The sequence below is a fragment of the Aotus nancymaae genome, unplaced genomic scaffold (assembly GCF_030222135.1).
Source record: "Aotus nancymaae isolate 86718 unplaced genomic scaffold, 86718_ANA_hifiasm-v0.15.2.pri h1tg000030l, whole genome shotgun sequence".
Lineage (NCBI taxonomy): Eukaryota > Metazoa > Chordata > Mammalia > Primates > Aotidae > Aotus > Aotus nancymaae.
This window is the reverse complement of record NW_026988443.1, coordinates 23,408,188-23,420,137: the sequence shown is the minus strand read 5'-3', so window position 1 is coordinate 23,420,137 and position 11,950 is coordinate 23,408,188. Positions and strand designations below refer to the sequence as shown.

Below are 11,950 nucleotides of genomic sequence, written 5' to 3'. Positions count from 1 at the left end.
AAGTGCTGGGATTATAGGCGTGAGCCACCACGCTCGGCCTACCAAAAATATTTTTTAAAAAGTAGCCAGGTGTTGTGACGCGCACCTGTAATCTCAGCTACTCGAGAGGCTGAGGCAGGACTTGAACTTGGGAGGTAGAGGTTGCAGTGAGCTGAGATTGCACCACTGCACTCCAGCCTGTGCGATGGAGCGAGACTACATCTCAAAAAAAAAAAAAAAAAGTGTGTGCGAGACTACATCTCAAAAAAAAAAGGTGTGTAATGCATAAGGGAAACGGATACCAGAAGGAGGCACACCGAAGTGTTAAAACACAAACTTGGAAGGACCAGCAAGTCACGCATTCAGATGGTCCTCATCACGGCTGGCACATTGGTTGTTTCTGGTGTCTGTGTGCTTAGTTTCTGGTTAGTGTCCACTCTGTGTAGTTAGCACTGGTGTCTTAGCACTGATAAGTCAAAAATATTTTGACTTATCACAGGCTCTAAAGATCAGAGTCCTGTACTCTGGTTTCTCTTCAGATTGCATAAATCTTTCACCTTTTACTAAAGATTTCCATGGAGAGGAACAATTCTGAGTCTTTATCCAATTTTTTGAGGCCTGGTTTCAGCAAGGCCCTATTAAAAAAGAAAAAAAAAAATCAGAGTCCTAAGCTTCCGTTTTGCAGATGAGAAGCAGGCCCAGAGGAAGAGGGTGACTTAATATTGTCCCCATCACAGAGCCCAGGCTCTGGTTCTTTCCAAACTGCTCAAGGGCTGGTAACTGGCTCCATCGCCAGGGGTTTCTACATCCATCCACCAATGCCAGATGAGGCTGGGAAAGGCTACCTTTCCTTCAAATATCTAAGGGGAGGAAGGCCAGCCTGAACAGGGGCTGGTTTCATGATTAGCCTCTGCTGAAGATAGGGTTTCTGATTTATCCAGGCTTCTCAGAAGGGAGCTGAAGATAACGGGCAGCAGGTGTTTGCTGGCCGAGACACCCAATCTTCCCACTCCCCATCAGCAAAGGCAGTGGGGCCCTGGCAGAGGGGAATCTGAGGCAGCAGCTCAGTGGGAGATGCAGGAGGTGGCTTTGTCCTGAGGACCAAGGACAGGTGAGTTTTCTCATCCTACTTCATTGCCCTACCATTTTTTTTTTTTTTTGAGTCAGGATCCTGCTCTGTCACACAGGCTGGAGTACAGCGACACGATCTCAGCTCACTGCAACCTCCACCTCCTGGATTCAAGTGATTCTTGTGCCTTAGATGCCCGAGTAGCTGGGATTATACATGTGCACCACCATGCCCAGCCAACTTTTTTATCTTTAGTAGAGATAGAGTTTTGCCATGTTGGCCGGGCTGGTGGAACTCCTGACCTCAAGTGATCCACCTGCCTCAGCATCCCAAAATGTTGGGATTACAGGCATGACCACGGTGCCAACCCCAACTTCATTTCCTTTTGGTTTCCCCATCCAGGGTCTGAAGCTTCAGACTCCTTAGCCTCATCCTTCAGAGCCTTGTCAGCAAACCTGAGTGTGCATGAACATCCCATGGAGGGTTTGTCAACCCACGGCAGGGCTCTGCATAGAGGGTCTGATTCAGCAGGTGGCACTGATACACAGGGTTAGGGTCTGTGCTTTGAGCAGAGATACTTTACAGAATTAGTCACCCTCATGGAAGGAAATGTTTATTTCAACATCAGCAATTTCCTCAGCTTCAGTTCAGATCCTTTTGGCTAATTGCAAAGATGACTTTGAACTTCACATTAACAAGGGCGTCAGCAGAATCATTCTATGATGCTGCCTCTTCCTGATTCCTGCATTTGTGCCCTGGTATTGTCAAGAATGTTCCAATTGCACTGACATCTTGGGCAGGTTCTCTAATTTTGTTTTGCTTGATTTTGATGATGACCAGATGTCATTAAAACACACACACACAATGTGGCCATTTTTTAAATGGGGAAAGTCCCCTCAGAGGGTGATTGTGAGAATTTCTTTAGAGGAAATAATCAAAGTCCTGTCTGGCCCTAAAAAGTAGTCAATAAATGGTAGCTGTTACCAACCAACAAATTTCACAGACCATGTGCCAGATATTAATTCATTAATCTCCATAAAACTTCCCATTTTGTAAATGTAAATTCTGAGGCAACTAGAGGTTAAATGATGTGCTAGGAAGTAGCACAGCTGGATATACCCCAACCTCCACCATTCAGCAAGGACCCCCCAGCGCAGAAGAGGATGTCTTCACACACTGCCCTGCAGGGAGACCGGGCTGGGGCTGTGGAGGGGCTCAGCCTTGGGGTAAGAGATAAACAGTTCTCTCTCATGGAGCAGCTGACTTTGTAAAGAGGAGGGCAGGTCTCCCCTCCCCGAGCCCACCTAGGCATGGAAGCTGACCCTGAGAGTCCCCTGCCATTCAGAGGAAGCTGGGATGAAGTGAGCCCACTCCTTTTGCAGAACTCTGAGATTCTTTTTTTAAAAAAAATTTGAGATGGAGTCTTGCTCTGTCGCCAGTCTGGAGTGCAGTGGCATGATCTCGGCTCACTGCAACCTCCTTCTCCCGGGTTCAAACGATTCTCCTGCCTCAGCCTCCCGAGTAGCTGGGACTGTAGCTGCATGCCACCACACCTGCCTAATTTTTGTATTTTTAGTAGAGACGGGGTTTCACCATGTTGGCAAGGATGGTCTCGATCTCCCAACTTCTAGATCCACCCACCTCAGCCTCCCAAGGTCCTGGGACTACAGGCGTGAACCACCACACCTGGCCAGAACTCTGAGAATTCTAAAAACCATGAAAATGTATACTTTAAACAGGTGAGTCGTATCATATGTGAGTTAGATGCCAATAAAGTTTCTATTTATAAAAAGAGTTCACTCCCCTGGCACCTCTGGGAAAAGTCTCTTTAATAAAAAAAGTTCGAGTACATCTACACAATTGTCCTCACCCTTCATCTACAGCACTCATCAGGGAAAATAAAAAGTAAGGGGCAACCTAGACACACTCCGTATAAAAACGCAGCGATCTATCCAAATGGGAGGCCCTGGGGTCTGGAAACCAGAAATGCATGATGGCCAGTGGGCCCAGCAGCTCAGGGCTGTGCTTTTCAAGAACCACCTCTAACTTTTTGAAATAGCATTTAAAAAAAATTAAGTTGCACCAGGAGGCCTAAAAAGGGTCCATTCCAGAACGAAAGTCATCGTGGGTCAGTCACCGCTGGCCCAAGACACAGGGCTGAGCACTTACGGCAGGTGAGAGGCTCCTGGAAACTTGGCCCGAGGCAACCCTGGCCCAGGTGAAGACGTTTTCAGTGCAGACGTCAAACTGCCCACATTCCTCCATTTTGAAAGGCTAAGGGACCACCCCCTCTAATGTCACACTCGCAGCCTGTCTCCTCCAGGTTGCTACAGCCACTTCCTGACAAGCTCCAAAGTCCTTGGCTGAAGTGGGGACTCAGACCCCTTGGACATGCTCTATGGCCTGACGTTGAGTCCCCAGCCCTGCTGGGAGGTGGCCTAGTCTTCCTCCCCGCCACCATACATGTCGGCCAGCTTCTTGAAGCGGCTGCCCCACTCATTCAGATAATCGTAATCTTGGTCCTGGTCGGAGGCGGAGGAGGTGAGGGAGCTCAGGGACATGGCATCGGAGCCGCTGCCCTCATAGTCGAACACCAACAGGGAGTCGTAGGGTGGGGCTGTGGGGTCCGTGTTAGCCGCCTTCAGGTTCTGCGGCAACAGAGAACAGTTGGTTAGGAGTGGCGGCCCTGCCGTCCGCCAGCTGCAAGGCTCCATTTCCTCATCTGCGCGCCCATCCCTCCCCTCCCCTAAGGTTTTGGAGGTTGAAATGAAATAATGCGTTACTCATGCAGAATTCATTACTCAGGGACCAGCACACAGCAAGTGCTCAGTGTAACACAGGCCAGGGGGTAAGGGCAAGGACTGAAATCCAACAGCCCGGGCCAGAACTCACCACACACCAGCTTTGTGGCCTTGGGCGAGCCCTTAATAGCTCTATGCCTATTTCCTTGTCTGTAAAATGGCAATACTTCATACGGGGTTTTTTTTCTTTTTATTTAAGACAGAGTCTCACTCTGTTGCCCAGGCTGGAGTGCAGTGCTGCAATCTTGGCTCACTGCAACCTCCGCCTCCTGGGTTCAAGTGATTCTCGTGCCTCAGCCTCCTAAGCAACAGAGATTACAGGTGTGCACCACCACACCTGGCTACTTTTTGTATTTTTAGTAGAGATGGGGTTTCGTTACCATGTTAGCCAGGCTGGACTCGAACTCCTGACCTAGTGATCTGCCCACCTCTGCCTCCCAAAGTACTGGGATTACAGGCGTGGGCCACCATGACTGGCCCCTTCTAATCGTTTTTAACCACTCTGCAAGTTAGAGTTTTATGGAGGAAGAAACGAATCCCAGAAGTTACTCAAACAAGCCAGAGGTCACAAGCTGCTTGGTGGTAGAGTCAGGATTTGAATCCAGACTGAAGACTCCAGGCCCATGCTTGTTCTCCATGTGGCTGGTGCTGGGTCTGAATAAAGGGTGGCCCTCGGCTGGCCCACCACACCTCACCTCGATTATAAAGTTGCCAATTTCATCCGGGTTGGCTGGCCGAGGACGGTACACGGGTGTAGGGATGAAGGTTGGTGCCACGTCATTACGGAGAACCAGCTCTGGCCTGGCCTCCAGACCTCGGTGGAGCTGGGTGATGTCATAGTCCTATGGGGAAATGCAGGAGAGAAGGGGACTAAGGACTTCTGTCCCCTCCCTCTCCCCTGCCACTGTCATCTCACTCCACACTCCCTACCCTTTGGATACTCTGGCTCATGGGGAGGTCTTACAAGACAGATGATGTCACAGATTTTGGAAAACCTGCATTTCCATCCTCCCTTGTCCTAGCAAATTAAACACAGAATTGAGGATAACTTGGCTAGGGCCAAAAAGACTATAGCAATGGACCAGAAGAGCACTGGGGATGGAAGAGGAGGAAGACTCATGCGTCATGCCAGGGTCTGGTCAACACAGCTAATTTGGTCAGTTGGTTGACCCAACAGCCCTGCCAGTGGCCTTGGGGGCATCCACCTCCCAATCCCAGAGGCCCCAATGCCCTACCTGGTCCTCTTCGCCACCCCCCTCTTCACCATAGTAGAAGACATTGTCACGGGTGTCATCTTCTGGGAGTAGGAGGGGCTCCTTGACTTTTCGCTTCTTTCTCACCAACAAGAGCAGCACGAGCAGGAGGACTGCAAGAGTTGGGGAATGTGAGTGCTCCCTCTGCAAGCGCACAGTGGGCTAAGACCCCCAGGCCCTCAGAGCCCCTCCAATTTCAGACATCCTCACTCAGTAGCCAGAGCTTAACATGCTACAATGGCTTCGCTTGCACCTAGGAAAACTTCAACTCCTTATCAAGGCTGGCAGGATTTGGTACCAGCCTATGCCTCCAAGTCCCCTACCCACTAAGGTCTAGGCATATTGGCCTCCTCTGTGTTCCTCGAATACACCCAGCAGCTTCCCCTTAAGAACCTTCATACTGGCTCCTTCCTCACCTGGCAGACTCTATGCATACGCACGGCTCCCATGCATCAGTCTCAGCTTAGTATCACCTCCTCCTAAGAAGACTCTGACTTCCTTCTCCTCACCCATAATGCTATAAGTCTAACCAGATTGGTGGTACTGATCCTTAAGAAAATCTTTTGTCAGGATGTCAAGATGGGAACCTCCCAGCAGATGTTGACTTTCAATGAGAATCTCTTTTAGTCACCACGTCTCCTAAATTAGCCATAGACTAAGAACAAGATAATGCAACTTTCACAGGGTACAGTAATTTGAACTTAGGTGAAATGCAGTATTAGAATTTTTTTTTTTGAGATGGAGTCTCGCTCTGTTACTCAGGCTGGAGTGCCATGGCAGGAGCTGGGATCACTGCAACCTCCACTTCCCAGGTTCAAGTGATTCTCCTGCCTCAGTCTCCTGAGTATCTGGGATTACAGATGCCCATTACCATGCCCTGCTAATTTTAATATTTTTATTATTTCTATGTATTTATTTTTTGAGACAGTCTTGCTCTGTCACCCAGGCTGGAGTGCAGTGGCATGATCTCAAATTTTTCTATTTTGAGTAGAGATAGGGTTTCACCATGTTGGCCAGGCTGGTCTCTAACTCCTGACCTCAGGTGATCTGCCCGCTTCAGCCTCCCAAAGTGCTGGGATTACAGGCGTGAGCCACTGCACCCGGGCAAAAGCGTGTTCTTGTATTAATGTGATTGATCTCTGACTGCCGATGTGTGTTGTCTATGTTAGGACCAAGTCGAAAGGTAGAAAAAACAACTGTGACAGTTCTATCTTTAGAGCCAAGAAATTCGTTTTTAACTAAACGTTTCCTCCCACAAGAGCAGTAATTTGCAAAGTCTAGCATGTATCAGAACGCCCTGGGGGCTTGTTAACATGCAGATTACTGGGTTCTATTCCTAAATTTCTTAATCAGAAAGTCTGGAGCAGGACCTGAGAATTTGCCTTTCTAATAATAGCGAATTCTGGTGATATTAATGCTGCTGGTATATAACCACCCTTTCAGAACTACTGTGCAGGCCTCCAGACGACCTGATGGCAGGGTGAAGTGTATTTGCTCACCACTGTATCCCCAAAGCCTGGAACATTCCACAAGCCCCAGAAAGACCTATTGATTGATGCTCCTAGAATTAAGAGTTTAAGGAGTAGGCTGGGCACAGTGGCTCACACTTGTAATCCCAGCACTTTGGGAGGACAAGGTGGGTGGATTGCTTGAGACCAGGAATTTGAGACCCATCTGGGCAATGTAGTGAGGCCCCCTATCTACAAAAAAACAAAAATGAGCTGGGCGTGGTGGCCTACACCTGTAGTCCCAGCTACTTGGGAGGCTAAGGTGAGAGGATCACTTGAGCTTGGGAGGCAGAAGTTTCAGTGAGCCAAGATCATGCCACTGCACTCCAGCCTAGGGGCTACAGAGTGAGACCCTGTCTAAAAAAAATATTTAAGAGTAGACGGGCAATGTGGGTAGCCTCTTAGTTCCAGAAGTTGAAGTTCAAGGTGGAATCCAGTCTTTCAACTCCTTCATCCTCAGAGAGGGGGCGGGTGCCTGGTACTCACGCAGCAGAGCCAGGACAGCCCCCAGCACAGGGAGAATGAAACCCCCCTTCCAGGGGTCAGGGCAGGTCTCCACATGGCCGTGGCAGTCGCACACGGTGGCCCTGATCACCGTCAGCTGCTCCTTGTTACCATGGTCAGACAGAGAAAGGTGCACGTCATATGTGTCCTGCTTCAGGAACTTCTTCAGGGACAAGGCCACTGTGTCACCTGGAGTGAACAGATCATTGATTAGCCATGAGATACCATGAGTGCAGGGATCTGAGTATACTACGAGTCAAGTTTAAGAATACAGCCTCCACAAGTGGGCAATGGGGATAAATACATAAGCACACTTTGGAAAACAGCAGTAAAAGCTGATCTTCAGCTAAAGCAAAATTCACCATAATGAAAAGGATTATTGGGATAAAAAAACTAATTTATCATTTTACGTTTTAAAAATTTGATAATCACAGTGTTTTTAAAACTTGAAGTTTTAAAAGCCATGTCATGCAAGACCAATAACTTCTCTGCATCACTGGCTGCTATAGTGTTCTTTGCCTCAAAAAGAATATTCTTCCTAAAAGATAGCTAACCCAATCTTTTTTTTTTAAGTAAAAAGAAGTTTATTAAGAAAATAAAGGAATAAAGCATGGCTACATCATAGGCAGAACCACCAATAGCTAACCCAATCTTATATGGAATACCCGTATTTCCAAGTGAGCATTCAATTTTTTATTTTATTTTTTTTCCGAGACAGAGTCTTGCTCTGTCACCCAGACTGGAGTGCAATGCTATGATTTCAGCTCACTGCAACCTTTGCCTGGTGGGCTCAAGTGATTCTCCTGCCCCAGTCTCTTGAGTAGCTGGGACTATAGGTTTGCGCCACCATGCCCAACTAGTTTTTGTATTTTTAGCAGAGGTGGTTTTTATGCCAAGCTGGTGTTGAGTTCCTGACCTCAGGTGATCTGCCCTCCTTAGCCTCCCAAAGTATTGGGATTACAGGTGTGAGCCACCATGCCAGGCCGCATTCAATTATTAATAAAACTAAATCCACATGACTTGGTTATGTAAGTGCTAATGTCAGGCAGATCGGATCAGATGCTAACCTCTGTTATCACAGCATTAGTGATCACACAAGTGCAGGATGCCAGAAATGAGGCTGCAGCAGGTATTGGGCTAACCGGCCTTCCAAGGCCCAGGGGGTGGCAGGCTAACCACAGAGCAGAAGCAAAGACCAGCCTAGCGTGCACACTGGGCACCACTTGGAGGAGACCGAGTGGCAATCCCAGAGTGGAGAGGGGGCTATGTGTGTGGGGGACAAATATAATATCAGCGGCCTCTCTGAAGAAAGGCCTTTGGTTTAGACTCAACCTTCTCCAGAAGGGAGCTGTTAGCCTGAGTGGAAGTGTTTTCATCGTGCAGGATTTGCCCCAGCATTGCGGGTTTCTACCACTAAATGCCAGAGGTGCCCCCAATCACTTGGGCAATCAAAAACAACCCCCAAATTTCTACCCCACCCACCCCCAGGCTTGCCAGCTATCTCGGCACAGACTTCAAGTTTTTTCTGTTAAAATGCTCTGCACTCTCACTGGGCTCCTCTGAGTCAAAGGGCTAGAAGGGAGAATCCGCTCTGTCCCCATTTGGTGGCAGGAGACAGAGACAGCTCTCCAGGCTGAACAACTAGTCTACCATGTGGAGCAGCTAGCATGGGGTTTATGTCCCTAAAACATCTCCAACCATCCTGTAAGGCTGATTTCTCAGTTGTTGATGACGATGGCAGTGGTGACTAAATGGACACTAAGTGCCAGGCCCTACCCTGATCCTCACAACTTTAAGAGGTGGGAACTGCTGTTATCCTCATTTTACAAATGCAGAAATTGAGGCTTAGGGAGTTAAGAGAACTAGCCTGAAGTCACATGGGGTAGAGACTGGATTAATGTCCCTGACAACAGGACAAGGGCAAATAGAAAAATGACATTAAAGTCAAGAACCAGGTTATCAATACTATTGTAGGTATTAATAACATTGGGTTTTGGCCGTAATGCTTATGCTTTTTTTTTTTGAGACGGAGTTTTGCTCTTGTCGCCCAGACTGGAGTGCAATGGTGCAATTTTGCTCTGCCTCCCAGGTTCAAGCAATTCTCCCGCCTCAGCCTCCATAGTAGCTGGGATTACAGGTGCCTGCCACCATGCCCAGCTAATTTTTGTAGCTTTAGTAGAGACAGGGTTTCACCATGTTAGCCAGGTTGGTCTCGAACTCCTGATCTCAGGTGATCCGCCTGCTTTGGCCTTCCAAAGTGCTGGGATTATAGGCGTGAGCCACCGCACCCAGCCAACCATAATGCTTATGCTTTGACAGAGCCTACCTGCAACTGTTGTTGGAAAATAATGGCATTAAAGATGTCTGCTCGTATCTACTGAGCAGTGATATACCAGACAAGATGATTTTCCTGTATTCACTGATTTAATCTTTACAATAACTGTATGGAACGTAGGTACAAATATGGACCACATCCTGCAGATAAGGAAACTGAGGCACAATGAAGTTTAGAAACTACTCCTAGTCACAAGGCTAGTAAATGGAGGAGTCAGGTCTTTAATCAAGGCAATCTGGCTCCAGAGTTTAAGCTCTTAGATGGTATACACGAAGGAGACAAAAATGGCTTCTAGGCTACAGGGAGGTGACAGCAGACCAACTTGGGCTCCCCAAGGGAAAGGTGCTGGATATAGACACCCAGATCACAGGAATCACAACAAATCAGATAATGCGGTGTCTAAAGCAGGTTTCCTGAGTTATTTCTGGACTGGGCTTAGCAGCAATAGAAACTGCTGTTCAGTTTCTTTGGGCAGAATCTAAAGGCAGAGATTCCCCATTTCCCATCTGGGGGACTCCAGCCCCAAGAGTAAAGGGGAAACATTTTACACCAGGTGAGACAGTGTTCCTGCAGGGGCCTCATAGGCACATGGGGCCGGACCCACCTTTCTCATCACCCTGGGTCCTCACCCACTCAATGCCAGTAAGACCCCTCTTTGGTTCTCACGACAACTGAAAGCAATCACTGAAGGCTGAGAACCTTGGAGCTGGTGGATCAGAAAGACGTAGGACAAGGAGGCGGACGGCAGTTTTGCCACCTGTGAGCTGACACGGGCTCTAGAGTCAAAGCCTGACTTCAACTTCTACTACTTATCACTCTCTGCCTTTGGGCATGCTATTTAACCTCTCTAAGCCCACACTTTCAGCTGTAAATAGGGATTAAAATACTGACCCACAGAGTTTGGTAAAAAAATTAAATAAGGAAAACAAGAAAAAGCATTTTGTTATTTCATCAGAGTTCAAACAATGGTAGGCAGCAGCACACTCTGGTGAGTGAGACTGCCTAGATTAAAATCCTGGTAGGCTGTGTGGTGGCTCTCACTTGTAAATCTCAGCACTTTGGGAGGCTGAGGCGGGACGATCACCTGAAGTCAGGAGTTCAAGACCAGCCTGATCAACATGGCAAACCCATGTCTCTACTAAAAAGTAAAAAATCAGCCAGGCGTGGTGACAAGCACCTCTAATTCCAGCTACTCAGGAAGCTGAGGCAGGGATAACTGCTTGAACCCAGGAGGTAGAGGTTGCACTGGGCTGAGATTGTGCCACTGCACTCCAGTCTGGGAGAAAGAGTGAGACTCCATCTTGGAAAAAAAAAAATCCTGGTGACATTATTTTTAAAGTCATAATGCTTCTGGCAAGATACTTCGGCTTCTGTAAACCTTGTTTTCCTCATCTGTAAAATGGGTGTGTGTGCATGCGTGCCTGAGTGCGTGTGTGAATGTGAGAGAAAGAGATACCTGCTCACAGGCTGCTGTGAGGATGAAGGAATCTAACCTATGCAGAGCACATGAAGTAGACCTGGCACACAGTCAGCGTGCTCCGTGAGTGTTGGCTACAATCACTGTGCTTGAGTCCTGACTCTGTGACATGGGCCAGGTCACTCCCTCCCTCCCTCCCGAGGTCTTAGTTTTTCCATCTATGCAGGAAGGCAGTTGGGCTAGAATGGACTTTTAGGGGTCCTATGGAATTCTGAAGGCCTCCACCAGGTTAATAAATAGCATCTGAGTGAGGTTCCTGAGGAGACCATTGCCTCCGTGCCCTACAAGATGCTAGATGCGAATGTGTGTGGAATCCTGGTGTGGAACAGATGCACACCAGTGGGGCTGGCACCCACCCACTACCACCACTCACTCAGGTACCTTTCTCGACCTCTGCTGTCCAGTAGATGTCCGAGTCATGTGTGAGCTGGGCCTGGAAAGGGGAGGTGTGGGGGGACAGGTCCTTGTCCGTGATGTTCAGCACCTGGCGCTCAGGGCTTTGGTTGCAGATGGTGATCTGACGGGGCTCAGGGACTGGGCCATGATCGTTGACATCAGTCAGTGTTAGCAGGAGGGTTCCCGTGCCAGTGGTGGGCGGGCTTCCTGTTCATAATGACATATATGATGAGCTCCCTGGGCCCTACCCAGTCAGCCTCAGAGAGGCTCCTGTTTACCGCCCAGCTCTCACCTCTCAAGAGCTTCCCGGCCCTTGCTTCAATACATGGCACCTACATGCCAATTGGGCTTCATTCTTATTTCAGTCCACAGCAGACATTACTAACTGCTCACAGCACAGTTGCAGCCACTATAACTACAAAGCGAAACCTACTGGCGACCTCACGGCTACTCAGTGTTTGTTGATCAGCTGCAGGGAAGCCTCGCTTCACAGCCCTGCTGCAAGTTCTCACCTTCCTGCAGGTCCTGGTTCATGACATGTCAAGCAGGGGTGACAACTACATTATAACCCCCCATCTGTCATGGTGTGATGACTAATCGGTTATGGCACTGTCCAGTCAGCCCCTAG

The 11,950-nt window shown here is 48.5% G+C and overlaps 1 protein-coding gene and 1 non-coding gene across 3 annotated transcripts in view; one reads left to right on the top strand and one right to left on the bottom strand.

Annotated features, from left to right (window-relative positions):
• Positions 1 to 498: 498 nt before the first annotated feature.
• On the top strand, positions 499 to 614 carry LOC135277343 (U5 spliceosomal RNA). The gene has a single exon (XR_010344957.1). It is a non-coding gene; the product is annotated as a U5 spliceosomal RNA (small nuclear RNA).
• Positions 615 to 2,860: 2,246 nt separating this feature from the next.
• CDH3 (cadherin 3) overlaps positions 2,861 to 11,950 on the bottom strand; it is a 53,925-nt gene continuing 44,835 nt past the window's right edge. For both annotated transcript variants that reach the window (XM_012437365.3, XM_012437366.3), the window contains 5 exons: positions 11,308 to 11,529; positions 7,097 to 7,303; positions 5,085 to 5,215; positions 4,545 to 4,691; positions 2,861 to 3,696 (listed from right to left, as the gene is read on the bottom strand). In XM_012437365.3, coding sequence (XP_012292788.2) covers positions 3,487 to 3,696; positions 4,545 to 4,691; positions 5,085 to 5,215; positions 7,097 to 7,303; positions 11,308 to 11,529 — 917 coding nt within the window. In that variant the 3' untranslated portion in view covers positions 2,861 to 3,486. The remainder of the gene's footprint in view (positions 3,697 to 4,544; positions 4,692 to 5,084; positions 5,216 to 7,096; positions 7,304 to 11,307; positions 11,530 to 11,950) is intronic.